The sequence below is a fragment of the Podarcis muralis genome, chromosome Z (assembly GCF_964188315.1).
Source record: "Podarcis muralis chromosome Z, rPodMur119.hap1.1, whole genome shotgun sequence".
Lineage (NCBI taxonomy): Eukaryota > Metazoa > Chordata > Lepidosauria > Squamata > Lacertidae > Podarcis > Podarcis muralis.
Genome location: NC_135673.1, coordinates 33,356,992 through 33,381,614, shown reverse-complemented (window position 1 = coordinate 33,381,614; position 24,623 = coordinate 33,356,992). Strand labels below are relative to the sequence as shown.

At 46.2% G+C, this 24,623-nt stretch overlaps 2 protein-coding genes and 1 non-coding gene across 5 annotated transcripts in view; 1 reads left to right on the top strand and 2 right to left on the bottom strand.

Annotated features, from left to right (window-relative positions):
- Positions 1-188: 188 nt before the first annotated feature.
- Positions 189-20,092, bottom strand: TSPAN6 (tetraspanin 6). The gene is made up of 8 exons (XM_028714741.2): positions 19,895-20,092; positions 14,250-14,438; positions 12,946-13,020; positions 11,260-11,358; positions 9,273-9,428; positions 7,751-7,834; positions 4,093-4,195; positions 189-2,372 (listed from the first exon to the last, which is right to left on the bottom strand). The coding sequence occupies exons 1-7, from the start codon at positions 19,979-19,981 to the stop codon at positions 4,127-4,129; spliced, it is 759 nt and encodes a 252-aa protein (XP_028570574.1). The 5' UTR covers positions 19,982-20,092; the 3' UTR covers positions 189-2,372; positions 4,093-4,126.
- A 747-nt stretch (positions 20,093-20,839) lies between these two features.
- LOC114589625 (U6atac minor spliceosomal RNA) lies at positions 20,840-20,962 on the bottom strand. Its single transcript, XR_003704724.1, has one exon. It is a non-coding gene; the product is annotated as a U6atac minor spliceosomal RNA (small nuclear RNA).
- A 1,476-nt stretch (positions 20,963-22,438) lies between these two features.
- Positions 22,439-24,623, top strand: part of SRPX2 (sushi repeat containing protein X-linked 2) — a 30,166-nt gene continuing 27,981 nt past the window's right edge. For 2 of the 3 annotated variants that reach the window (XM_028714740.2, XM_028714739.2), the window contains exon 1: positions 22,441-22,686. The gene's annotated coding sequence lies outside the window, so the exon portion shown is untranslated. Of the gene's footprint in view, positions 22,687-24,623 lie in introns of all 3 variants that reach the window. The other variant, XM_077922703.1, reaches the window with a different exon arrangement.

Below are 24,623 nucleotides of genomic sequence, written 5' to 3'. Positions count from 1 at the left end.
TCGGTTCTGATCAACCCACTCCCACCACACACAACCAGCTGCTCAGAAATGCCACTTCCCAGCCAACACACACACACACACACACACACACACACACACACACAGCTGATCAGTACAAGAGAAGCAAAACATTTACCAAGCGGAAACTGTTTCTCAAGAATCACCAGACCAAACTACGAAGACCAGAATGGAAGTATGCAATTGTTTATTCTGCTTTCAAGACAAGAAGGATTTCCCATTTAATACAAAAACAACAACATGTGTCCAAAGTGTCGTGTAATACTGATGATGGAAATCATACCGAACGCAGCAGGGCAGGGACTGCGAAGGCTAAAGATATCCTCCTGCAGAGCCTCGCAGTCCACCCATGCACACACACACACCAAAAAAAAAATCACTCTAGCCCAATTTTACAAAGCTTTAACAAAATACATTTTAAAAAAAATGCTGTATCAAAATCTCAAGTCAGGGAAAGAATAATTCAGGGTAGGATGAGGAGGTAGGCTGAAAAGGCTTGTGCTTATTTCAACAGGCACACACCCACACGCAATTCCCTTTTTTGTTGCTCCTGGCTCCAATTTCAGGGAAAGGGAGAGTGAGGCAGAGAAGAAGGTGAAGTGAACGAGCAAGGGCTGCTACCTTCGCCAAGGCATTTTATGTGCCTATAAAGCTAGGAGGCTGCTTTCCAAAGAAAGAAAGCAGTTGTGAAAAACCCTACCGAGAACTAGCACTCAGCAGAATAAGTTATTTTGGCCACGTTCACATGAGCAAACGAGGTACACCATTTGGAGATATTCGGGGAGGAACGGCTGGCAAGAAGCAGTCTTGGAAGAGGGGAAGAGTAGCTCCTTCCCTGGCAACCAAGAAAAACCACTGAAGGAGGACCAGGTGCTCCTTTTTCCAACAGATGCTTCTGCTCCCTCCTCACTTTTGATTCCCAGGAAAAATGCAGGACTTCAAGCATCTTTACACTGCAATTGTATGCTATGGCTCCTCAGAGGTTTAGCCCCACTGGGAACTGCTCCATGGTAAGGGAGTTTAGGAGTGCAGCCTTAAGAGTCAATTCATCTGAGCTGTGCAAATGTGGTCTTAGTGTTACATCAGCTGCTTTGCTTCACTACGACATCCAAAACCAAATGGCAGAGCCATGGGCTGACTGCGAGGCAAAGCACCCAGTGGACTTCTAGCCCATCCTATTTCCATCTTAAGAGTATCTAACCATGCACTCCTTATACCCTTTTCTGGACCATCAAAAGCTAGGATCTTGGAGAGGGCACTCAAGACCGCTTCCAATAAAATATTTATTAGGGTCAACCAACCGTTTCACAGCCTTTCCAGAAGACACACAGACTGGGGCTTTGGCAAATATCAAAGGGATAGAATTCAAACACTAAGAGCAGCTCTGTGCCCAGCACGGCCAACCTGATACAGTATGCAGTGTACTTAAGAGAACATTGCTGGTTGATCTTAAAAGGTAAGGTGGGGGTGATCTTAAAGAGCGGAGGGGAGGTAGTCTCTGATGTAAGCGAGGCTCAGGCTATTAGGGAATTAGTGTTCTTAACCAGCATCTTCTACTGGTCTCAGAAGCCAACAAGGAGCTAGCAAAGGCACTGAAGCACTGGTTATCGTGTGCTCTGCGTGAACAACCTCCTTCAGAAAGCAGGGTCTCAGCATTTTGCACTGACTGAAGCCTCTAAGTTGTCAGCAAGAGCAGCCTACCTAAACACATGACAGCAGTCCAGCCTTAAAATTAGGAAGACATAACTGGAGGGGCTGTGAAGTAATGGAAGATAGTGTTGTTTTTTTCTCAGGCTACTTTGGTTCTGGTTGTTTCTGCCGTAGGGAAATGAAACATGCTGAAGGACAGGGCACCTTTCTGAAATTCTAAGTTATCGCGCTTACATCACTAGGAGTTTTAAAATAATGCATATTTGAAGGAACAGAATTTTAAATGTGGATGACTAGGCAACTAAGCTTTCTTAACTCCATGGACAGCTCTACCAGAAACCCTCTCCCCCAACCCACCCTTTCTTAAAGCTAGTGTGCTCAAGAATTTGCAAGCTACAGAGGAAGACAAATTCCACAATGCACAGCCCAGCTGGGGCCATGCAGTCAGCCTGCCTGCCAGCCAGCACCCCTGCCTGGAGGAGCTGTGTTAACCATCTACCCTACACAAATTGTCCCTTTCAGCACTCCTTCAGAATAGCACAAACAACATCATCATAAAGCAGAGTAACACCTCTTGTGACATCTGGTCCTCTCCAGTGAACAGGTCGAGAGCAGTCTGATCAAACAGGATTTCAGTAGCTTGAGCCTGCCAAGGAGTGGGTTCCCAAAACTATGTATAATTTACTATAAAGTGTCCCAAAATTCTGAAAGCAAAGAATGGAAAGGGGGAAAAAAACAGATTAGAACTTGCAGGGTTGAGATTCCAGAGTTAAGTCTTTTGCAGTAAAAACAACAACATGGTACAGTCCTCTTCAAACTGGGGGTGGGTCATAGCTCATTAATAGAGTATCTTCATGCAGAAGGTCCCAGGTTCAAATCCCCGACATCTCTAGGTAGGGCTGGGAGAGACTCCTGTCCTAAATCCTGAAGAGCAGCTGCCAACCAGTGAAGACTACTGAGCTAGATAGGCCAACTGTGTGATAAGGCACCTTCCTATACTGTCATGGGTTGCATCCAGCTACATTCTACTCAGAGTAGAGCCAACTGAAATTAATGGACCTAAATGTGCCATGTTCATGCATCTTAATGGGTCTACTCTGAGTACAACATTGGATACAACCCAATCTTCCATGCATTTGCCTGAAAATGCACCACTTCTCATGGGGGTGAATCCCATAGTTTTAACCATGCACTGCGTAAATAAGTACTTCCACTGAATCCACAGTGATCATTTTCAATGGATATCCTCCAAGTTCTAGTATTGTAAGAGAACGAGAGAGAAAAGATCCTCTATCCACTTTCTCTATAAAGTAAAGGTAAAGGGACCCTGACCATTAGGTCCAGTCGTAGCCGACTCTGGGGTTGCGGCGCTCATCTCGCTTTATTGGCCGAGGGAACTGGCATACAGCTTCTGGGTCATGTGGCCAGCATGACTAAGCCGCTTCTGGTGAACCAGAGCAGCTCACAGAAATGCCGTTTACCTTCCCGCCAGAGTGGTACCTGTTTATCTACTTGCACTTGACGTGCTTTCAAACTGCTAGGCTGGCAAGAGCAGGGACCGAGCAACAGGAGCTCACCCCATCGTGGGGATTCGAACCGCTGACCTTCTGATCGGCAAGTCCTAGGCTCTGTTTAACCCACAGTGCTACCCGTGTCCCCACTTTCTCTTATACACAATGCATAATTCTATACACCTGTATCATCTCCCTTTTTTCTGAAGTTTAAAAAGTTCCAAAATTTGTAACCTTTCCTCATAGGAATGTTGCTCCAGCCCAATTATTTTGGTTGCTCTTTTTTTTTTTTTAACACTTCTGCCAGCTCTGCAATATGCTTTTTGAGATGCTGCAAGCGGAACTGCATTCTCAATGCGCAGCTGCACCACAGGTTTACACAGGGGCATTGCATTTGTGGAGCTTTGGCGAAGTGAAGCTGTGCAGTACTGAGTCTGAAAAACGCATTTCACTAAAGAAGGCCCTCCGTGGCACAGGAAGCCCATTGCACTGGGATCAGTAGTTTCACTTTGTATAAGGCTCCTCATATGCAGAGGGACTACCTAGGCTGTCCAGTGGGAACTTCAGCTACTGAACTGCTTAACCTACATATTCTCTTCTGCTGATTTAGGAGAGCACTAAAGACCCTATGAAACCTGGAGTCCTTAAACCTTTTGAAACCTGCCCAGCTCTCGGTCCTAGTTTTCACCAAGCATCACAACAGCAGTTTCTAGCCTAGCTTCACCCCCATAAGGACTAGAAACTTGCTTTAAACAAATTTAATGGAAGCTAAGGTTTTTGGGAGCACGCAATACTGTGTCAAAATCTACAGCTGCATGAACTCGCAAGATGCACACAGCACTGCAAGTAAAGTGCCAGGCAGCAAATAAGGCAAGATGCAGTGAGGATGGCATCACAGCAAAGAGGCTCATACCTTGTAGTGAGTTGCAAGCCTGCAGGCTTGCTGGTTAAACCATCTCGTACTGATTATTTGTGATGGACCGGGACAGGCAACAGGCAAGGACAATCCCCCCCAGCTGAAAACAGAAGGAAGAGGCAGAGTTAGCCGGACAGTGACAAGTTAAATGCTTGACATTCCACAGCTGAGAGCTCCAGCCCTCTGCCAGCTGCTGTGGCGAAAGCCCAAATCGAATGGAACCAGCAGCTGCTTGTATAAGCTAAAAGTGGGGTGAGGTTTCAAAAATGAAAGATGTCCCCAACAACCTATTTCGTTCAACCTTTGGTGTAGATAAGGGAAAATATCTTAATATGAACAGGAATTCTTGGTGTCCTCACTTGTCAGCCCACACACCATGCATAATCTACCGTTTCATGCATTTCACGGAGATTATATGGTTATCTTTGCCTGTTTATGTAATTGAACTTTCATGGCTGCAAGGAGCGTGGAAGCCAGATGCTAAGAGCTCTTCTGCACCTGGCACCATGGTAAGGGGGCAAAATCCTGGTATTTATTCCTTTATAGGAGGTGGGGAACCTGCGGTCTGTGTATTTCATTGGATTGCATCTCTTATCAGCATGTCAGGGACGATGAAAGCTGAAGTCCTGCAACACCTAGATGGCTGCAGTTTCCTGCACCCCTGATTCACATCCAGCTTTTCAGCCAACTCTGCTAACCTTAAGCAGTTTAAAACTACTAATGTACACCATAGCGATACAGTACAAGGTATTAAAAGAAACAAGAGGGAACAGGCGATGTTTACCAATGATAAAAATGCCAATTTCATCTATCGGCCAGTCCCCTGGAAGTTGATGACAGTAGCACATAAAAAAGATTGAAAGGGGGCAAGCCATGTTCTTGAAAACTCTCCTGTGTAAAAAAATATTGCCTAGCTCTAAAAAGCCAGCACACCATCGTTATTACTGCTATGATTTATTGCATCTGTTAGTTGCTTTATACCAAAGGTTGGATTCAAAGCTAAGGAGATTGCTCCATCAGGACAAGCCTGTCTGCTTGCTTGGTGGAATGGTCTCCCCTCTCCGCCCCCACCCTGCATATGGTTCTGGGGTTCTCCCGACCTCCCAGAGCTGATTTTGGGAGATTGAAGGGAGAGGAGAAGGGGGAAAGCCCCAGCATGCTAGCAGGACCTGTGCTGGCTCCCACTAGTGCAACTATTTAGATGACTCCAGCTTGATGTTTCAAAGTGGCTTAACAACAACAGAAAGTACAGGCAGATAAAATAAATTAAAAATGAACAATACAAAATTCCTAAAATGCTTGTCCAATAATGCACTAAGAAAAGCAAGTCCTACCTCCACTTCACCCAAACAATTAAAGGCACTTGAGGCTAAACAAGCACCAAAACGCTGGATAAATAAAGGTGTCTTAGCCTAGCATGTAAAAACTGATGATGGTGGTGCCAGGCATGTTTTCCTGGGGCAGCATTCATCAGACAGGAGCTACCACTGGGGAAGAAAAAACACTTCTCATGCAGGCCTCCTCCATAGCTCCCTTGGGTGAGGAACATGGAGACGTGTCTCTGATGAAGGTTGTACTCTGTCACATTGGGGACAAAGACTTTAAAAATAAAAAAACTTAGGGGAGCGTTTTGAAAAACAGCATCCCAGCTGAAGTAGAAAATTCTACCGCCTCATATGGACTGGCTCTGCCTGCTGCAATCTGAATCGAAATACCCTTAACACTGCAGGATGCACAAGAGCTAATTTCATTGGAGGGTTCCTCAAATATTAAAAAAAAAAACAACTTAAAATTGTATTTCGCTGATGATCCAAGTATATCCACTTGCATGGAAACAGAGGCACCTGAGCAGCTTTCTCTCAAGGTGACCTCTTCATTTCCTGACAGTGCAAAAGCAGTCAGACCAGAAGAGACAGACACTGTATTTTCTATATCTGTGCCCGAGGCAGAACCTTTTCTGAAACATTATAGAGGGGGAAAGGCCACACATTTATGGTATTGTGGCTTGTTAGCAATGTTGCCAAAGGCAATGGAAAAGGAACAGGAAAACAGGAAGTGTCCAATTGAGTCTTGGATTGAGAAAGATCCTTGGAAAAACTATAGTATCTGAACACTAAGAGCAGGCATGTCCAAAGTCCGTTTCGGGGGCCTAATCCGGCCTGTTGGTCGGTTTAATCTGGCCCCTGTGGCAGTTTATTTCCTGGGGTAAAATCCTAAAAAAACCCTCAACAACTTCAATCCTAAAAAAGGTTAACATCTTTGGTTGGCCCTCATGGCCCTTCACTTCATCAAATCTGGCCCTCCTTGAAAAAAGTTTGAACACCACTGACTAAGAGCAAACACAGATAAGTGGGTGCTAACAATGTTATAGCCAACATGGGACCACTGATAGAGAAGAATGTAGGCACAAAGGACCTGCTGCATCATCTAGTCCAGCTTCCTGTTCTCACAAAGGCTGACCAGATGCCTGCGGATAGCCTGCAACCAGGACCTGGGGACAACACTCTGCCCACTTGAGATTCCAAGCAACTGATATTCAAGGACATAATGCCTCTGACAGGGGAAGTGGAACAGAGCCATTCTGGCTATGCAGAAGCGATGCATCAACTCAAGGTTTGCCAAAGTTTAATCTTTCAGCAGAAGAAACCTGATGGGCAAAACCCAAATCCACTAAAACATGTGGACATCTGGGTAGGCATGACTGGCAGCCCTGCAGATACAATTTTGCAGTCATTTTGCACCCAAAGAGCAAAAGCTCCCCATAAATTACTTTCAGCCCATCTAAAGCAGAGAGAATAAACGTTGCAATGAGTCACACAGTTGCAATGATAGCACAGTAAGAGATGGTGCCCATAGTTTTTCATGGGCTCTTATCTTCTAATACTCTTTGCTGATGTGCCAGCTTAGTACCTAGCAAAGGAAGACGGGAAGAGTATCCAGCACCACTGATGCTAAGCAGGGCTGGACCACATCACTACATGAATGGCAGACCATTAAGAGTTTGACATCAGAGGCCTTTAGAGTTTGGCTAAGAGGCTTATTGGGGACTGTAGTTTGTTAAGGGTGCTGAGAGTTGTTAGGAGATGCCCATTCCCCTCACTGGGCTACAATTCCCAGAGGCATTTTATCTCTGTGATCCACTGCTTCACATAGGTGAAGAGCTGTGGCTCATTTCCTGCCATGCGAACTGTTTTAAGATGGACTATGCTAAGCCTGGGTTGCTTAAACTCTTGCTTATAGCTGCTCTAGACAGGTGTTTTTGAGTCCTAAGTAGCCAGGCTCCCAGCAGGATTTGGCAGCAAACAGCACCACTTAACACTGCTATTTTCATGTTGCCAGCATGTTGCAAAGATCAGGCTGGGGCATGCCACCAAGATGTCCATGCTGTGAGTGGCAACCTGGCCAAACGCAGTATGTTCCCTGGCATGGAGCGAACAGTCTGAGTTATGTGAAAGGGGGGGGGGGTGTAGAATGGAAGGTATTATCAGCTGGCTGCCTCCAGATTTGCCATCTGACTCCACACTTCTGAAGGGTGCTGTATGTATGCTTTATATAATGATAAGAAGGATCAAAAGGCCCAGCAGGGTGGGGAGAGAATGAATACAAGTCTATTAGGGCAGAAGAGGGTCAGCTGAACCACTTTCAAAAACTTTACCTGGAAGCAAGCAACGCCAAAGGAGATCCCTGCTACAATGCCCATTTTGGAGTCCATTGTCTGTATCACCAGCCTGAAACAACCCTATAAACGGGAGGGGGGGAGGGGGGGTAACATGGTTATTCAAGCTACCAGGCAACTCATGAAAAACAGGAAGCACTTACAGCCCCTCAAAGGACCCAAGCATCTTAAGTTAGCAAAGGATTCACAGCAGGATGTCCACTGATCTGACAGAGGCTGTGTCAATATTAATGTTTTTGACCTCAATACAGGTCCTTTATTGCGGTGTAATTTAAAACAAACTATTGCTCCCTGTTCACGACAGGAATACTATATCCCCTTATCAGCCATACCAAACAGTGGAACATCGTGGGGGAAGGGATTCAGAACAGCTCTGAAGGCCTTGAAATAACCTCAGCTGCTGCACCACACTGGCCTGCTTCTCGCTGTCACATCCCATAGGTCACAGACGTTAAGTCCGCAGTTTCTACTTAAGGGATGTGGAATTAAACACAATAATTAGCATGTGTGTTTCATTTCTTCCCCGCAAAGAGAAATGTGTGTCCGCAGGCAATTAGTTCCCTATTTCTTGTCTGCAGTCCTACACTATTACTAGAGAAGTCTGGGTTCTTCTTTTTCACCAGAGGCTAAAACTTCATAATTACAGCAGCTCCTCCTGGCCTGTTAATAATAATAATAATAATAATAATAATAATAATAATAATAATAATAATAATAATTTATTTACACCCCTCCCTCCCCAGCCAAGACTGGGGAGAGGGCGGCTAACAACCAATAATAAAAACAAGTTGATTAAAATACAACATTAAAACATTCGGATGCAGCCTCTTCACAGGAGGAGAAAGGAAAAAGAAAGAGGGGGAGGGAATCAAACTGATTCTAAGCCAAAGGCCAGATGGAACAACTCTTGTCTTACAGGCCCTGCAGAAAGAAATCAGATCCCGCAGGGCCCTGGTCTCATGAGACAGAGCGTTCCACCAGGCCGGAGCCAGTGTTGAGAAGGCCCTGGCTCTGGCTGAGGCTAATCTAACTTCCTTAGGGCCCGGGACCTCTAGGGTGTTGCTATTTATGGACCTTAAGGTCCTCCCCGTGGGGCATACCGGGAGAGGCGGTCCCGTAGGTACGAGGGTCCTAGGCCGTGAAGGGCTTTAAAGGTCAAAACCAGCACCTTAAATCTGACCCTGTACTCCACCGGGAGCCAGTGCAGCTGGAAAAGCACTGGGTGAATATGCTCCCATGGCAGAGACCCTGTTAGGAGCCTCGCTGCAGCATTCTGCACTCGCTGGAGTTTCTGGGACAGCTTCAAGGGCAGCCCCACGTAGAGCGAATTACAGTAGTCAAGCCTGGAGGTGACCATTGCATGGATCACTGTGGCCAGGAAAGGTAAGGGACCAACTGCAAAGGTGGAAAAATGTTGCCTTGGCTGTTGCCGTAACCTGTGCCTCCATGTAAGCCCCTTCATCCAAGCCACACGGAAGGGGACAGCTTTGTGTTGGCTTACGTGCTCATACACCTTCCCCTTTGCTATTGCTGGGTTCTTCAAATCGTCTATCGTGCAATTCCCCAGAGACTTGCAGCAGCTCATAGGAATCCCTTTCTGTTTATAATAGGCAGTTCGATTCCAGTCGGTGTAGTCCGAGACACCGCAGCAGTGCAACTGTATAGGACAAGAGAGATGGCAGATTATTATGATTATTTATGGGGGGGGGGTTATAACAAAAAGTAACTCAAAGCCTATTACAAACATACATTAAAGCCAACATAAATATAAAAGCTAAAAAACTCCCATATTTATTATTTTTTAAAAAGGCATGTCCAAGACATCCCACCCACAGGAGGAGGCCACATATAATGAATGACACCATTTGGCTAGCATACTCCAGTCCCGCATTCCTCTGAAATAAAACCAAAATACCCTTTCACCCCAATCTGCACAGCCACACAAACACACGTGACTGCTTTTGATGATCTCCACTTGTTCACCCACTAAACAAATGATTTGCCAGGGGGCAACTTTAGCAGACCACCTCCCCTAGACAGGCCAAGCTGATCTTTAAAATCTTCCCAGGAGACCCTCCCAGCTGGTTGTTCCACTCTGGAATGCATTCCCTCAAATAAGTCATGAAGTAGAGACAGTAAAGTCCTTTAACGCCTCTTAAAATTTTGTTTTGTCCTTGAGCCCTTTTGGACTCTTCAATTCATTCATTTTTATACTGTCTTACACTTGTGGGCTTTTTTAAACCTTGTTTTTAGAAAAGGTTATTGAATATAGTTGCATTTTTATTGTTTTAGCATAAATGGCTTAGATTTGCATTATGCTAAAGTGTATTGAACTTCTACAAATAAAATAATAACCATTTAAAAAAAAAATCCAGTCTGGTTGGAATTCTGCATCTTTCAGCAGTCTAACTCTTTTCTGCTCTGCTGTCTTTCACTTACACCCCATGCCGACATGCATTTCTTCGCGGGAAGAAATAAAATGTATAGCTTCAGGACAGAGGGACCTGTAACTCTCCAGATGTTGTGGACTCCATCTCCCATCAGCCCCTGCCACCACAATCAACCATCAGGGATGATGAGAGCTGGAAACAAGCAATATCTGGAGGTCTCCATCCCTGGTACAAATGGATAAACTATCTGTCTTTGGTCCTGATCCCACTGTGCAGCTCCAAACCCACAGCCTACTGTAATCCTGTGCATGAAAGGGAGGGAGATATATTTTCCTTCCTATGCAGCATGGAAGCCAAGAAAGAAAGAAAATGTAGCTCCGTTCTCTTTGGCTCTGGTCCCGTTCACTTCTGACTCCATCCCTCAAGAAATTGCACCTGCCAGGGCAGGGAAGCAGAAACTGTGATCCTTCCAGATGTTGCTGGACTCCAGCTCCCATCATCCCTGACTCCTAGCCATGCTGCTAGCCCTGGGGTTGATGGGAATCAAGAGCCCTACAACATCTGGAGGGATGCAAGTTCCCATTCTTTGTCCTAGGGAGTGTGGTCCTCAATGTAAAAAAAAAAAAAAAAAAGGTTCCTCAGCCCTGGCATAGAGAAGGGATGACTTCTTCAAGCAGGGCCGCAAAGAGGAGAACCAAACCCTCATTGGCCAAGTTGGGGAGGTGGTGGCAAACTCTACCCGAGCCATGATGTCACTACTGCTGCCCCAGTGCTTTGGCCACAGAGGGTTTGGGTTTTGTAAGCTGAAGCTTTGCCTTTCGTACAGAACACCTGCTGAGGCAGAAACAGCAACAGCTCCACCTCCAACTATGTTTAGGACATGGGATACCTCTTGCAAGCATGAGGGGGGACGTCAGGCAAAGGAAGATACCCCAGGGGGTCTCTGCGACAGGCATTTTTGTTCTCTTTCTTCCTCTGCACCTTTTTAACTGCTGGCACCTCCACAAAGAGAAGAGCACGCGTAATATACCAAGATTAGGCCAGTATACCGAATATGCCAGATTTAGGCCAGTTGAAAAAAGACAGGCGAATGCTCACTGTGCTCTGAATGGTATCAACCGCCTTGCTGCGTTCATCTTTGGTCCCATCGTAGGACTTCATGGCAGCTTCAAAGTTATTCTTAAAGCTGTCTTTAATCTGAGGAGAAAATGATAAATGATCATTGCTTGCAGAGAGAGAGGTCATTACCTAACTAAGGAAATATTAGTCCATCTGGTGTTCATTTTGCACAGGAATAAATCAATCAAGTTTTAAGTGAAAAAGCACACTTGTCTTTAGACATCCATTCATGTGCAGTGGTTGGAGACCCCAAAGAAGAGGCAGCTCCTCTTACATTTATATATCTATATCCCACTTTCCCTCCAAGGAGCTCAAGGTGGCACATATAGTTTCATCCTTTTCCCATTTTACCCTCATGTCAACCCTGGCTGAGTGGCAATTTTAACCCTGGTCTCCCAGGTTGCAGTCCAACACTCTACCCACCATTCCACACTGCACTAGAGAGGAGAGGTGCCTGTTCCGAGATGGCACTCCTCCAAAACTTGCACTATGGCAGATGTGGCAATCTTTGACCCTCCAGATGTTGCTAAGCTGCAGCGCCCCTCAGCCTCAACAGCCATGGCCAATGGTTCAGCAACCTCTTGATGAAGGGCCAGAGGTTCACCTGTGTTATGACATTTCGGGGACAGCACCTACATATCCATTTCCAAACGAAAAGCCTTATTCAAGGAACTCCAAAGTGGTCCTTGTTAGTCAGGCTTTGTTTTTTAAAAGAAGCACCTTCTGCTGTGTAATTCAGTTAAAATAGACTCCTTGCTCCATGGTTGAATGTTGTTCGTACTTGGAACATTTCTACAAATGTCATTCCTTAGGTACACAGAGCATCTTTCCCCAACCTAGTGCCCTCCAGGTGTTTTGGATGGCAATTCCCACTGGCCCCAGCCAATATGGCCAGTGGATAGGGATGAAAAGCATTTTGCAGGAGCAAGCCAGCAATAACTCACACGGTGTCAGAAAGTTAACTATCTTTATTCAAAGAAACAAAACACCTCAAGAGGCCAGGCCTAGTGAGCGCAGCAACTCTTCCTGGCAAATCTTGCCCCAAGGACACAGCTGAAAGGACTGAAGGTCCCTGCCTTCCCACAGCTCCCTAAGTCTCCTCTTCCCCAGGTTCCTTCCCAGGCAATCTGAGGCTCCTTCATCTTGCCTGTATTTTCTCCGCCCTCTTCACACCTCTGACCACTCATTCCCAGGCTCTGAGCCTTCTTCTCTTGGGCAGAAGGCAGGAAGCCCAACAGGAGATGGAGCCAGAGCCTACGACAGCAGAGTCAACCAATTCTATTCTTGACCCCATTCCTCTCCCGAGTTCTACAAGGACCACACTAAGACTAAAGACAAGGAAGCTGCCCCAGGCTGTGTCATCCCCCATCCCCTGGACTGGCTGTAAGTAAGAAGGCAGGAAGGTGGGGGAAGCTGAGGCCAGACTGAGCATCAGTAGGGCAGTGCCCCGGTTAACCCAATGAACCAGCCTCCACTGTCTAGAGGGCACAAGGCTGAGGAAGGCTGGTCTAGGGGGTTACACTGACCTCAATGGCAGAGCCCCTGTTTTCAGTTAAAGCAAGTTATGGTCACCGGCATGAAGCAAGAAGGGGGGGGGGGAAGTAATTCTGTATTGACCAATCCCACTGATAAGGAAAAAAACAAAACAAAGCAACACCAACTCACCTCATGTCGGAAGACGAAGCCCACAATGGCAGCCACAAGCACAACAAGGAAGATGAGAGTTAAGAACATGGCATACTGTGGACAGAAAGGAAGGATCAAGACCAGCAAAGTTACAACCCTGCTACTGCCATATGATTTACACAGAGAATCTACACAGAATGCACCACTGGTACGTGGCAAAATTGTGCGAGGAGTGTTCCGTAACTTCATATTTGGGTGGAAGGCTGCAGCAGAAGTCAAGAGTTTGTATTAAACTTCTCCTCTGTTTAGTTATCTAGATAAAGACAGCAGCTGGATTATCCTGAGTAAAAACAAAAATTGCATGAGGTGGTATACGTTATGGTAGCTGAAGCTGCTGGAATACTGATAAACCCAAGAAAGGCCATTTGGAACAGCCAGTCTCTAGTGGCTGGGCAAAGCAACAGTAGATGATGTTTGCAAAATGTGCTCTGCCATCGAGATTTACCGTATTTAATTTATTCATTGCATTTCTGCACTCAAGTGCCTCGGAGCGACTTACCCAGTAAAAAATAAAATGGCAAAGACATTAAAATCAGATTAAAAACAGCAGTCAATGAAAACACTCATCAGAGAGTATGTTTTAAAAGAACAAGTCCTACCCACCCCACTTAAAGGATCAGCACAATGAGGCTGTTAACATAACTACCTTCCCAGTTTAAAAAATATGCCCTGGTAAATAGGAATGTTAAAACAGACAGTGATAATACCTGAAGAGAGCATTTCACAAATGAGGAACTATCACTAGGGAAGGCCCATTCAGGTCCAGAGATGGTGACTTGGGTAGAATACAGAAAGGCATTTGGACAAAAATTCCCAGTAAGCCATGGAAATCTTTTGGAACACCTGTTCTTGACAGCAACAGCATCTCAATAAGAGGGATCATTCCCAGCCAAGATTTCATATGCCCTTCTGAAAGCAATGTAATTGCATATTAAGTTTTCAAATAGCATCCGCACTGGAGGACTGAGGAATCTACGTTTGTATATGTGACCAAAATAAAATAAGAGGATTGTTTTCATTCTGCTGACTACTATATGTAGAATGCCAACAGATACATCTGCTGGGACTTGAGCATAACAGCGCTCTTTCCTACCAGCAACTGGTATTCAGAGGTATAGGGCGTCCAATAGTGGAAACAGAAAACAGCCACAGAATGCAAACGCCATTAAAAAAATTCAAATGGGTGAATGGGGAGATACAGCAGTTATCACCACATGCCACAGTTGGAGGAATCCTGTGAGTTTCAAGGCAGGAGCTGCAACTTTGTGCCCCCTAATACTTACCAATTTCAGCATCCATGTGCTTCCCCGACATGTCGCGAAACAACCAAAGGTGCCTAGGAGGACGACAACTGTGCCGGTGCCAATGAGGACATAGGGGACGTTCGTAGCCTTCTCATTTAACAGGGAGAAATACACCTCCAGGCCTACCTTCCCCCAGATGCCGACTGCCAGAAGGACGATGCCAGAGAACTAGGAGGAGAGGGTGGGGGGAGGGAAGGACTCCATTAGCCACAATGAGCCACTTGTAAAAGGTTTCTGTAGACGCATTTTACTTTTTAACAGCCAGTTAACAAAGAACTGGCACTGCATGAAACAAAAGGTCCACACCTTTGCAATGTGCTAATTCATCCTAATGATCAGCGATACCAGGATTCATGCTAAGATCCCATCTGCACTATCCATTTAAAGCAGTACCGTACCACTTTAAATCCCCGGGACGCGGGTGGCGCTGTGGGTAAAAGCCTCAGCGCCTAGGGCTTGCCGATCGAAAGGTCGGCGGTTCGAATCCCCGCGGCGGGGTGCGCTCCCGTTGTTCGGTCCCAGCGCCTGCCAACCTAGCAGTTCGAAAGCACTCCCGGGTGCAAGTAGATAAATAGGGACCGCTTACTAGCGGGAAGGTAAACGGCGTTTCCGTGTGCGGCTCTGGCTCGCCAGAGCAGTGATGTCACGCTGGCCACGTGACCCGGAAGTGTCTCCGGACAGCGCTGGCCCCCGGCCTCTTGAGTGAGATGGGCGCACAACCCCAGAGTCTGTCAAGACTGGCCCGTACGGGCAGGGGTACCTTTACCTTTACCACTTTAAATGGCATGGCTTCCACCCAAATTGTTGTTTGTTAAGGGTGTTGAGATTTAGGGCATCTTCCATTCCCCTCAAAGAACTACAATTTCCAGAGTGGTTGAACAGTTCCCAGCAAACTTTGGGAACTGTAGCTCTGTGCAGGGAATAAGGGTCTTCCCTCTGTATCCTTAATGAATGACACTTCCAAGAATTCTTTGGGGGAAGCCGTGACTTGTTTACGGCGGTATGAAACTGCTTTAAATGCAGAGTGCAGGTGGGGCCTCAATGAATCCCCATTCTGCCCCATAAGCAGACACAGAAGAGCTAGGAAGAAATCTACCTTTCCCCCACCCTCAGCCCCTTCCTGTGATCTAAGCATGAAAATGAGCAACTAAATTCACATTAGCTTAACTAGGCAAGTCCCAGCCCTTGTCAATGTCCATGTCAACGTCCATCCCATTTTCCACAGTACAAGACTGGCATGTTCCCCCCCCACACTTGATGATGATGGCATGCAATAGGCAACATCACTAGGAAGAGACCCAGAAAGGAAACCTTATGTGTCCAGAATGTTCTCGACTACAACTCCCATAATCCCTGACCATTGGTTATGTTGGCTTGGGCTGATGGCTGAGTCCAACATCATCTGAAGGGTCACAGGTTTCTCATTCTTACCTTTTACCAAGCCAAACTATTTGGAAAACTAGGTAAAAAAAGGTAAAGGACCCCTGGACAGTTAAGTCCAGTCAAAGGCGACTATGGGGTGCGGCGCTCATCTCGCTTTCAGGCTGAGGGAGCTGGCATTTGTCCACAGACAGCTTTCCGGTCATGTGGCCAGCATGACTAAACTGCTTCTGGCGCAATGGGAACACCATGACAAGTGCCAGAGTGCACAGAAACGCCATTTACCTTCCCACTGCAGTGGTACCTATTTATCTACTTGCACTCCGACATGCTTTCGAACTGCTAGGTTGGCAGGAGCAGGGAAAGAGCAACATGAGCTCACCCCGTCGCGGGGATTCGAACCGCCAACCTTCCGATTGGAAAGGCCAAGAGGCTCAGTGGTTTAGACCACAGCGCCACCTGCATCCCTAAACTAGGTAAAAAAGGGTAAAGGACCCCTGGACGGTAAAGTCCAGTCAAAGGCGACTATGGGGTTGCAGCGCTCATCTCACTTTCAGGCCAAGGGAGCCGGCGTTTTTTCACCTATTTGGAAAACTATACTATCACTGGCATAGGTTTTCCAGCAGAGGCCTTTCAAGTCACCTGGAACCCAATCCTTTGTCCTAGCACCAGTTTTAAGAGCTTATTGATTGTCGCTTTATTTGAGGTGATGTTTTAGTTGGGATTTTGCCTTCTCTTTATTTCTTAAGTCTATTTGCTGGCTCTTATATAGTATTAGGGACGTGGCTGGCGCTGTGGGTTAAACCACAAAGCCTAGGCCTTGCCAATCAGAAGGTCGACGGTTCGAATCCCTGCGACGGGGTGAGCTCCCGTTGTGCGGTCCCTGCTCCTGCCAACCTAGCAGTTCGAAAGCACAAAGTGCAAGTAGATAAATAGGTACCACTCCAGCGGGAAGGTAAACGGCGTTTCCGTGTGCTGCTTTGGTTCGCCAGAAGCAGCTTAGTCATGCTGGCCACATGACCCGAAAGCTGTCTGCGGACAAACGCCGGCTCCCTCGGCCTATAGAGCAAGATGAGCATGCAACCCCAGAGTTGTCTGCGACTGGACCTAATGGTCAGGGGTCCCTTTACCTTTTTTATATAGTATTATTTATATGCTGTTACAGATAGTTTTATTCACATCTTTGTACGCAGCCTTGGAATCTTTAGATAAAGAGCATCTAATAAACATTTTAAACATTATTTGAATAAACTGGAGATGGTGGCAATTGAACCTGAGACTTTCTGTGTGAAAAGGATATGGTGAGTTACCACTGAGCTCTCTGTGGTCTCAGAAGAAAACAAAGCTACAAGTCTAGAAACACCTGTGTAAGCTGGTTCCTCTCAAGTCTTTCAAGCTCCCATAGCAATGGATAAACACAGACTGGATTCCAAAGGTATGTAACCTGAGGGAATTTGTTTTCCCTGTCATAAGGTTTTCTCCCATTGCCTGTTTTCTGAAGCAGCGAGGCAAACCGAGGACTGTTCCTCAGGCCACCGCAGGAAGATCATTTCATTTGCTCACTCAGAAATGATGTTAGAACATGGTTTTTATTTTGATCCATCCCTGGTATGTCAACATGAACCCTGCCCTCTATATCGTTTTCTCCACAGGATGTGCAGGAGTAAAAGAAAAATAGTAATTAACTTTGCAGCCCAAACTGTTAAAATTAGAAACTTGTTTTTATAAGAAGTTTTACAAAGGAAAAAAAGAAACACAGAGGGGGAAAGTGAAAGCCAAAACCCTCATCAGATCACATTCAGAATACATCTTAATTCAAGCATATAAATTGATGTAAGATATCCAAATGTCCAGATACACAAAATGGACTTTTATAAGCAGGATGTTCAAATATAGCCTGGGCTATGAGTCCTCAGACCACTGCATTATAGACAGTGGGTGGGTGTGTTTTTTCCCTTCCATGCAATTCCTGCATTGCAGGGGGTTGAACTAGATAACCCTTGGGGTCCCTTTCTAACTCTACAATTCTATGACTATGTGGGCTTGCAAAAGTCACTTTCGTTAAAACAGAAGCTTATCTAGTATTGTATCAGAACCATAGAGAATTGGTCTTGTTTTATCTTTTCTGCATTATTTACTTAAAAGTGTCTTTTTATTCCTTTGCACAAAAATAAAAACCTGTAATTATTTTTGAGAGAGGAGAGAGAGAGGGTACAGAACCTGCATGCCTCAAGGAGAAAAGTGGCTCTGCTCCTTGAGAAAACCACACTCACCTGATTCAGAAGCCTGAAGCAGCAGTGATGAAAGGAAAGGACAGGATTACAGAGTGCATTCCACATGTTATTTGCTACTAACCAAAAAAGGCCAACAAAGCAAAAAGGGCAAATTAAAAAAAATATGAGCAAAGGGAAAGAGAGAACCAATTGCCACAGGGTTTTCTGGCACAGAAAGGCACATCAGCACACATCATGCCATCTGTGCCACAGACACGGGTGCAATGCTCACACTGCTAAGCTGCCACCGCCACCAGGAGCAGAGCTGGAAAATTGGGATTTATTTTTATATCACTGAAGGATTACTGAGGCTCTTTCCTACAACGTGATGGTCATACTCCTGAAAGAAGCTGGGGGGTGCCATTTTCCCCACCCACCCACCCCCACCCCAACTAAGTCCATGCAGAGTTGACTTCTGCATAGTTCTTCTCGGTGGGCCCGGAGGGAGAGAACATTCCTGGGGTGACAAACCTTTCTAAGATGGGTTTTCCGTATTGTTCTTTATTGGATCACTAGAAACCAGAGTGAAGGCTGCGAAGAGTATGTCTCTTCCTACAGGTGAAGAGAGTCTGTGGGATGAGCTGAGATTGAAGCTATAGGGGACAGTGGCCCTGCCCCATTATTCTCTATGGAGTTATGAGATGCAGAGGGGGGGGGTGTCTCACTTCTCTTCCTACAGGTTCAGAGGCACTGTAAAGGAAAGGGAGGGGCCAGGTGTACAGTTATCAACTATAGGGAAGGTCATTGTTCAGAGGGGAGGATAAAATTACACAAATATACCTTAAAACCTTTATAGGGCTGGAACTGTGCCCCATTCTTCTCTACAACAGAGGTGACTAACCAGTGGTCCTCCAGGTGATGCTTGGACTCCAAATCCCATCAGCACCAGCCAGCAAAGCCAATGGTCAGAGAAGGTGGAAGTTGGAGAACAGCAATATCTGGAGAGCCACCCTTCATTTGGGGAGCTCTTGGAGAAATCAAGGAGTGTTGTATGTTGCTGCTCATATAAGGTTAGGGGAACCATAGGGGAAGGAGGAGAGAGCAATAGTTATTTCCAAAGAGAAACTGGGGGAGGTGTAAGAGAGAGTGAGGTGATATATTAAAAAAAGAATTATAGCAAAATGCTTTATACGTCTATAAGGGCTCTGTCCTCTTTGGGATAAAGATAAAGAGGTGCAAGGCAAGCATTTTCTGTCCTACAGTGTTCTAGGAAGAGAAAAATGTGGGGGAAATGTGGCTGGAGGCAGCTATGTATGGATAGACGGCTATCTATGGCCTTTGCAGAACGGAAGAGAAAACTCTATGCTCCCATTATACTCAATGCATAGGACAGGATTACATCATCCTTATTATCATCGCTATTCTTTAAATTTATTGCCCTCCCTTCACCCTAAGAGCCCAGAGCAGGTTAGAATAACTTTAAACCACAACGTTACAAAGTTTTCAAAACTTGCAATTACGCCGCCCCCCCCCCGGCCCATTCCGCCCTTACACAAATGCATATGGAACCAGCCTGCCCTGTGGTTGTCTATAAGGTTGCCAGGAGGAGGAGATACGGGGGGGCGGGGGGGCTGCCATCTGTTCTATAACACTGAATGGGACGGGAGAGATTGGAGTGCCGGGGGGGGGGTCATTGTTCTCTGTAGGGCCAGCAGGAGACGATACATCATGCTATACACAGGAACAGCAAGCGCGACATCTGTGGGGTCAGCAGCGAGGGGGTGGGCGGGTGAGTTTGAGGTTGTAGCGTGGGGGTGTCTCAGAAAGGAGAGCATTTACCCACCTGTTACCTATGGGAATAGGAAGGGGGCGTGTAAGATGCAGTGCTGCCCCCCAAGACAGGACGAGCAGCGTGCCCCATTGCTGTCTATGGGGTTAGAGAAGGCTGAGCTGCAGGGACCCATTGTTCAGTGGGGCGGCCAGTAGCGGGGTGGGCTTCGGGGTGGGGTTTTCCTCCCGAGAGGGGCTCACCCAGAACACGAAGCTGTAGATGAGCAAGATGCTCTTGAGGCAAGTGATGACCGGCTTGGTCTGCAGCCTCCGCGACGGGGACGCCATGACCGACCTAAATAGACCCGCAGACCTACGATGGCGCCGCTTCTTCGCTCGCTCAAACCCGCCACGCACAGCGGAGCAGCTGGACTCCGACTCTCTCTGACGCTTGCGCAGATGGAAATAGGCGAGCATTTCCGGAAGCTCCCGAATCCTCGTCGTGGATTGTGGGTGGGGTTATTAAGAAAACACGAGAGTCTTCAGCCCCGCCTTCTTTTCCTGAGTTCTCCGAAGCATGTCCGAGAAAAGCCGAAGATTGCCGAAACCTGGGAGAAGAAGCTTCGTTCGCTTTACAGTAGTCTTTTTCGGAGGAGGACCGGGAGTGCCTAATTCGTGCCGGCAGGTGGCGCCAGCTAGCTAGCAGCGAATGATTTCAGTATTTCGTGGCGTGGCAGCTGCAATGTCAGGCAGGAATTAAACAGGTGCAGCTTCTCCCTACCTCGCACGATGCCGCGCTGCATACACACCATGCATTTAAAGCACATTCCAACCCCCCCCGCAAGAATCCTGGGAACTGTAGTTTAAGGGTGTTGGGAATTGTAGAGCTGAGAGGTGTAAACTACAGCTCCCAAAAATCCTCGTTTCGGGGAGGTGCTTTACATGAACAGTGGGTACGCAGCCAGAGACAGTGATGGTGGGGCTTCATTCATTCATTTTGGTTGTATGCCTCTTTTCCACCAAAAAGGTGCTCCAAGCGACTTATAACAAAACAACAACAGGGATGCATTTCAAATAAAAGTCTCATAATAACATAGAAAAACAATAGCATGGTAATAATTTTGTTACAACATAGAAAAACAGAAATACAATAGCATACAAAAAAAACCCACATTTCAGTACTATACATGTAAAAAAACAAAAATTAAAAACCCTTGATTTGATGCCATGAAGTAAGAGGCAATGCCTTAATTGTATCTGTGTTTATAGGCCATTAGGTCGGACCTCTTCCATCCTTTATCAAGGAGAGTGCCAACTTTCACACAACACAAATTCACCTCTTGAATTTCTGCCTGTTAGGCAAGAATCCCATTTGTAGCTTTTTCACACTGGTGTGAGTCAGTACAGTGTAGGAGGGTTGGCCTTTGGAAAAGCGCTTGCCATCCCTGAGCACTAAGCCCGCGACTGAATTTTTTAAAGTATTTAATTTAATTTTTACATTGATATCCCACCATCCCTTTCAGGATGAGAGACGGTGACTGACCCAAAGTCACCCAGTGAGCTTCATGGCTGAGCAGGGCGGGGGTGGGGGAGTTCAAACAGCTTCTATCCCAGCACTCAAACCATTTGATGTTCAGTCTCAAGTGGCAACGTGCTTTGTCTCAGACCTGCCTGTTTCTACAAACCAAAAATCAAATTCCTCTGTGTGTGTGTGTGTGTTTATGTTACCCTTTCTCCAAAGAGCTCAAAGCGGCTTACAAGATCCCACCTTCCTTTATCCTCTCAAAAACCCTGTGAGGAAGGCTAGGCTGTGAGGGAGTCCACACAATGGTTTCACAACTGAATCTTGATATGAATCTGGCTCATCAAAGTCTTACTGTACAGTGGTACCTCGGGTTACATACGCTTCAGGTTGCATATGCTTCAGGTTACAGACTCCGCTAACCCAGAAATAGTACCTCGGGTTAAGAACTTTGCTTCAGGATGAGAACAGAAATTGTGCTCTGGCGGCAGCAGGAGGCCCCATTAGCTAAAGTAGTGCTTCAGGTTAAGAACAGTTTCAGGTTAAGAACAGACCTCCGGAATAAATTAAGTACTTAACTCGAGGTACCATTGTACAGTATTTGTCCAACACTGTAACTAACTATACTGGCTTTTGCATGACTGCCTCATAACTGCAGAGCTCTCTTTTTCCCCAAAGTTGTTCCCATTATGTGGTTGGGTTTTCTGCGGGTTGATTTTCAATTGAGTGCTAAAGAGCGGGTTTTCTCAGAGAAAGCTCCTGCGGGGGAGGGGGGAGACGTTCAGACACAGAGCTTTAAAGTACAGACTGTGTCTGGAAAGACTGGAGGAAAGGTAGGTGTGGGTAAAGCCATAGGAACAGTTTATTTTAAGAGTGGCACATTGGTATTTGAAGCACTTTATTGCTGAAGAATCCTGGGAACTGTAGTTCACCCCTCACAGAACTACAACTCCCAGCACACTCTTCACAAACTATCACTCCCAGAACTCTTTGGGGGGGAGGGCGCTTCAAATGCATGGTGTGTGCACAGCCACACAAGAACCGAAATCCTAAAATCCTAGCACATTGTCCTTGCCCTACAAATGTCTGGTGAGAAAACATGCTAGTGTCTTGGTTTACTGACTGCCTTCCTTTTAAACCATGAATTTATGATTCATGAAATCTGAAGTATCGTACAGGGGGCTGCTTATGTTGCTTTAACCCTGCTTTGGGGGGGGGGCGGTTTGCATGTTCTGCACTCAGTGAGTCATTGAGTAAGATTTCTTTCTAAGCAGCCTGGCTCTCTCTCTTCACCCCCCCCCCCTTCTTCCTTTCCTCATTGACTCTCTCTCTCTCTCTAGAGAGAGTACAGCTTTAAATAAACATCTGGCAACTGCAGGCTACCCCACATCTGGGCAGTGTTAGCTGAGTCTGGAAGCCGGTAAGAACAAGCCACTTGTTTTGAGAAAGTTAAAGAAGAGGACTCCTGTATGGACTGAGAGAGACAGAGAACCAGAAGGCACAATTGCACACCAATTCACGGGCAAGGCAGGTAAGAAAGATCCTGCTTCTGTCAGTCCTTTGCTTCTCTGTTTGCAACAGACAGAAAAGATACGAGGGAGATGAACAGCTTACTTATTTTACTTTATTCAATGAATTTATTAGCCGCTCTTGCGCTGAGATTCTCTAAGCGACTTACATAATGGGGGGGGGGGGGATATGGGCTGTATGCTACAATAGCCATGCTCAGAGTAGACCCCCTTGAAATTAATGAGCAGGACTAACATAAGCCCATTAATTTCAGTGGATATGCTGAACTTGGTTGGTTACAACCCTAAGGCTGCAATCCTATACGTACACACTTTTCTGGGGAGTTGGAACTTGCTTCTGAGTAGCCATACCTAGGACTGTGGCATAAATATTTATAAATCTACATCCGTTTTGCACAAATGGAAACTGATGACTTGTGTATCATTGGGGTGTGTGAGAGAGATGCTGAGTATATAGTGTTGCCTTTCTGCTTTAAGAAGTTGCATCAGATGATTGGCCCATCTATTTACAGTATTTAATTTATTTAAGAATTTGTACCCTGTTTTCCCCCGGACCAGCTTTCCAAAGTAGCTTATGATTAAAACGTAATATGACAACAGTAAAGAACAGTAAGCACCAGCATATGACAATAATAACACATAGTGGCTTTTATTTTATTTTTAAATGCTAGGTCGAAAAACAGTCGAAAAACATCAGGAATACATTCTGGATGGGGGGGGAATGAAATTTTCAATTTCTGTCTGAAACCAGATATTTTTATCCCAGAGTTGTCTACTTTTACTGGTATTCTAGCATTATAAAATTGGTATCATCTCTAAAGCATTGCTTTGCCTGTATAAAGATGTCAGGTGCAAGCCCTGATATCTCCTCTTACTTAATTGGGATCTCATAAATCAGGGCTTTATGCTTACAGTGGTACCTCGGGTTACATATGCTTCAGGTTATATACGCTTCAGGTTACAGACTCTGCTAACCCAGAAATAGTACCTCGGGTTAAGAACTTTGCTTCAGGATGAGAACAGAAATCGTGTGACGGCGGCGCGGCAGCAGCGGGAGGCCCCATTAACTGAAGTGGTGCTTCAGGTGAAGAACAGTTTCAGGTTAAGAACGGACCTCCAGAACGAATTAAGTACTTAACCAGAGGTACCACTGTACTTCAAAATGTAGCATGCCAGCCCGGATGTGTTTGGGGGTTCCTCTTGTTTATTCTGAGTGGCACCCTGGACTTCTACCCCGAAGACAAAAACCTCGTGTCTTCGTTTAGATACTGTGTCTTCCCTTGTCCCTCCTGGCCAGGGTCCTGTGACTTTTAATACCTATGTGACGGGCAGAAACTCAGCAGGGAAAGCTGCACATGTTGCATTTCCGTTTGGTAGAAGTTACTATGATCAAGACACAGTAATCCCATCAGGCAAGAGTGAGGGGAAGAAGGTGATAAAACTACACAGAGTTGAAGAAACAGCCAGAGATGAAGACAGGTGTTCCTGCCAGTCTTATAGCAGGGGTAGTCAGCATGGTGTCCTCAAGGTGTTGTGGAAGTACAACTCCCATCATCCCTGACCAATGGCCAGATTGACTGGGCTGATGGGAATTGCAGTCCACAGACCATGTTGGCTACCGCTGTCTCTTGCTCAGTAAAGTCATACCTTGGGTTACAGATGCTTCGGGTTGTGCGATTTCGGGTTGTGTACTGTGCCGAACCCAGAAGTACCGAAACGGGTTCCTTCCAGGTTTCGGTGCTTGCGCATGTGCAGAAATGCTAAACCGCACTTTGCGCATGCACAGAAGCGCGAATCACAACCCGCATGTGCGCAGATGCTGTGCTGCGGGTTGCAGATGCTGCAGGTTGTGAACGTGCTTCCTGCATGGATCACGTTCGCAACCTGAGCGTCCACTGTACATCATTCTAGTAGAAGGCAGGGGGCGGGATTTTGGTAG

Bases quoted from the DNA above. Each gene is read 5' to 3' on its own strand.
- TSPAN6 (XM_028714741.2), bottom strand. From the start codon at position 19,981: ATGGCGTCCCCGTCGCGGAGGCTGCAGACCAAGCCGGTCATCACTTGC. The intron at 14,439-19,894 runs GTGAGCCCCTCT...CTCTCCTCCTAG, and splicing joins TCTACAGCTTCGTGTTCTGG to TTCTCTGGCATCGTCCTTCT. The intron at 13,021-14,249 runs GTAAGTATTAGG...TTCTGTCCACAG, and splicing joins GCACATGGATGCTGAAATTG to TATGCCATGTTCTTAACTCT.